This window comes from Volvox carteri (assembly GCF_000143455.1).
Source record: "Volvox carteri f. nagariensis unplaced genomic scaffold VOLCAscaffold_175, whole genome shotgun sequence".
NCBI classification, from domain to species: Eukaryota; Viridiplantae; Chlorophyta; class Chlorophyceae; order Chlamydomonadales; family Volvocaceae; genus Volvox; species Volvox carteri.
This window is the reverse complement of record NW_003307718.1, coordinates 37,543-41,514: the sequence shown is the minus strand read 5'-3', so window position 1 is coordinate 41,514 and position 3,972 is coordinate 37,543. Positions and strand designations below refer to the sequence as shown.

Here is a 3,972-nt window from a genome sequence, read left to right as displayed (position 1 = left end):
CGTCGGAGTGCCCGCGCGTGAAGCTGTTTGCTATACTAGTTAAAGCAATAACTTTGATTTAGCTATAAAGTCTCTGTAGCCCGTTCGGTTGGCTTTATGAAATTGCGTAACCTATGTCCGGCCGTCGCAGTTACCTTCTACCAAAGTATGTGCGCTTTGCGCAGAATTTAAGCTATAAAGACAAGCAATAGTTAACTCAATTGGTGTTCCTGGCCTCGCAGTAATTCGTTAGCCAACTTCCACTCCGGGGCATAGGCACTCGGGGTCTTGGCCTGCAGGACCCGTCCACATTCACACAATGCCTAAGTCTTGCAAACGCGGCAACCTTTTCTGTAATAAATTACACCTCGAAATCCATGAACGGTTTGCCTCATTGGTACAGGTCGCTTGCAATCACGCCGTACACATCTTCATACATCAGTCCAGAATGACTACATCCTGCTTACATTCGTCATTCACATAGGCAATATTGCGATATCATTACGATCATCGAAGGACCTTGAGGAAGAGCGTGCTACGTGCATAGCCAGAAACGAAGCTAAGTTAGCAGAGCTTGGTCTTTTGCATTCACCTCCCCAGTCCAACAAAAGTACAAGCACTGGATTGAAATCCCGCCGACTTCGTAGAAGGATCAACCAAGCAGTGCAGCCGGCGGTCGACCTTGTCCGCCCTACAACACGGCACAGTAGGAGAGAGGTCACAGCCATTACAGGAACTGTTACCACTGAAGAGTCCGACGAATACTGTGAATTAAAATCAGCATATGAGCGCATGGTAAAGCTGTGACCTTTTGCGCCGCCGTTTATCCTGATGATTTTGCTTGCTTTACTTGTCAAGCATGATTCCCTCCTTCCTTGCTACCCATTCCTTTCTCATTATCGAAGGAGGAGGCTACTCAGAACGTTCCTGAACCTAGTCAAGGTGACCAAACTGGCATTCAAGGCATTCCAGTGGAGGTTCGGGATATGGCATCAAAAATAGGCTTCGAAATCGGCTCTAGGCCGTTCCAGCTGTTCTACACAGCATATGAGAAATGGAAGTCGGATTTCAAGCCTGCTTTTAACAGTCCAGGATCAGCCAAGGCTACCATGGACATGTTCAGCACCCTCTACGAAATGGGCTTCAGGGAGAGAGACCTTCTTGACCAGCAGCAGGTCAACAGGGTGAGCCTCAAAACGGTAAGCATAGAAACCTGTTTGTTTACTGTGAAAATACAGACTAAACGAGAGGTTGTTACAAACCCTAAACACAACCATTCCAGTCACTTGTTGAGGAGGTTTTGTGTATCTGCTGCGTTTTATATGTTCACTTCTCCTTACTGAGAGGTACAACACTGCACTGCTTAATGAATCTACAGTTCAAGGAGAGTGTCAAGCCCAAGATGGTACACATGGTGCCACCAAACTTCATCAATGGGCTTGAGGCAGCCTTTGAGGCGGTTGCCAACCCAAACCCCCGGAAGAGGAAGAACAGCTGGGATAGCCAAGAAGGAGATGGGGACGACGGTGAACGTGATGGCACCAAGGATGCATCAGGAAGTGGGACTTCACAGGGTGTGCAGCGTGCCAAGAGGTACATCCTGGAGAAGTTGTACAAGTTCTTCGATCCAGTCCTGAAGGACTTCAATTCAGCATCCAAGATCTACTTGGAAGTGGTAAGTTAGGGGCAGGGTTGAATTATTCATCTTTGAATGACTGTCACTCAATACTCACGGGTGCTCCTGCTTGATTACAGACCGAAAAGGAGATTGAGGACTTCATGGTTACGCTGGGTGGGCGAGACAGAACCGTGGCTGGCTTCCACTTGGACTCTGAAGCAACCGACCAGGACATACACGCATGTGTCCGGAAGTCCCTGGTTGAGAGATGGAACAACCGCAAGAAGTGGATTGGAAATCTACAGCAGCAGGCCAATGTGGAGGGCGAGTACTAAGAGTACTTTGGAAATTATATTTTAAAATTGTTTTGGGTTTGGGGGATTCAATGTCCTGCTACTGTGTATGCTGCAAATCCATTCTAGCCCTAATTTGTAAATGCAGAGATAAGAGGAGAGACGTAGTTATAGTTTGGGGTTATTGGATTTTCAAAACCCTAGTATTGAAACCTCAAATATGCATACCATGAAACATACATGCCTGCATACATCATACATGCAGCTGAAGACCTTACTAACCATTACATATGTGCATGCCTTGCCAGCAGATGCTTTGAGATTCAACTCCTTTGGAGCTGACGAAGAGGAGTTTGAGAAGTACCAGTCTTCACAGTCGCACCTGGAATACTTGCAGAAGAGCTTAGGGCCTCTAAACAATGAAGATGACAAGTTCGTCTTCATTGTCGAGGGCAAGGACAGTCCTGTGCTCTTAGCTGGCGGTGTGGTCTTTGGCAGTCTTGTAAGTTAATTAGGCTTGATGTTTCTTCACAAGAATGGCCATGTTGTCATCTGCAGCCGCCTCACAACATACAATTAATGTAAGCATGTGTGGCATACATCGCACCTACAATGCAGTGCAACCATGAACTGCTTGAAATTAATGTCTTTGCCTGCTGGATTATAGATTTTATGCTACTGCTAATAATATAATAATTATGTTTCTTTTCATACATGTCCACAACATTGAATAAGCACTGGTCGGTCCCTCCATATTCACCATGCAGGAAAACATCGTGCACGACACCGACAAGGTGTCCGTCTTCATTATGCACAGGGCGAACAACAGCAAGAAGACCTCCATGGTATTGCCCAGTGGTACCATTAAGGTTGGCAAGGAGCTAAAGAAGCACACGGTCGTAGAGCTTCCAGTGCAGAGCCTACTTGGCAGATTCAACAAGCAGCAGGTCAAGGAGTGGGCTTTCTCCCATGGCTGCACAAATGTTCTATGGAATGACTCCATGGTCCAGTACAAGGGCAAGCTGGCGTTGGTTGCTTAGACAGGTTCCATGATGAGCAGGGATACAGAGAAAGTGGGCAGCTGCAGTCTAGGGCCATATATGTGGTTCAGTGGTGTGTAGTAGGTGTTCACAGGAAAAAAGGAAGCAGTGCAGTAGTAGTGTGGAACAGGTCACAGGTGAAGGTTGATGAAGAACATGTATGTATAATTGCATGCCAAGACAAGGTACTGATGTTGCTGTGATGATTTTGGTAGCAGCCTCCAGATGTAAAGAATAGAGACAATAGATGCCTGTACAGGTACAGGCCAGCTGGCTGTGCACTATACTGCACAATTCCGCATGATGAGCAAGTGAGGTGACCAGGGCGACCCAGACTGGTGTGTATAATACATACTTATGTATATAATTCCTGACGAATGTGGTTTTGTGCCTACCCATGCAGTACAAGCTTCTATCCCCAATGATGGCAAATACATGCTGATGGCATGAATAATGAAGTCAGAGAGCTTTCCAAAAAAAGGGAATGTGTGATTTAACAATGGACAGGGATCATGTAAAAGCTCATAACATTTACAGCGTCTGAACCTCAAAACAGCAAGTAAAATCCTTAAACAGCAGTTCAGCAAATTATCTAATGGCAACAGCCAGTAACATGATGGAACTTCCTTTCAGCATGTCCCTGCTCGAAACAGCTTTCAAGGCCTGTTAGCAACTACAGCCCTTGGCACCGCTTAACAACTTAAGTGAATTGAACAATTGCTAACAATTACCTTCCCAAAACCCTAACAGCCGTCAAAAATTCTTTCTCAGCATCTGGGTGACCCAACCAGAATGAAACATCCTGTCAACAATATCCTGCTGTGGCAGAAAGCGCTCTGTTACAGGTCCTTACAGCTTCTAACAGTCCCTAGAATCAGACAACTGTTAACTTAAAAAAACCTAACAGCCGTCAAAAATTCTTTCTCAGCATCTGGGTGACCCAACCAGAATGTAACATCCTGTCAACAATATCCTGTTGTGGCAGAAAGCGCTTCTGTTACAGGTCCTTACAGCTGCTAACAGTCCCTAGAATCAGACAACT

General features: G+C 45.8%; 1 protein-coding gene across 1 annotated transcript; it reads left to right on the top strand.

The window, feature by feature from the left end:
* Positions 1 to 298: 298 nt before the first annotated feature.
* On the top strand, positions 299 to 3,461 carry VOLCADRAFT_108596 (uncharacterized protein; the record flags this gene model as incomplete). The annotated part of the gene is made up of 6 exons (XM_002959355.1): positions 299 to 382; positions 885 to 1,163; positions 1,358 to 1,654; positions 1,735 to 1,921; positions 2,202 to 2,392; positions 2,658 to 3,461. The coding sequence occupies 6 exons, from the start codon at positions 299 to 301 to the stop codon at positions 2,928 to 2,930; spliced, it is 1,311 nt and encodes a 436-aa protein (XP_002959401.1). The 3' UTR covers positions 2,931 to 3,461.
* Positions 3,462 to 3,972: the final 511 nt, after the last annotated feature.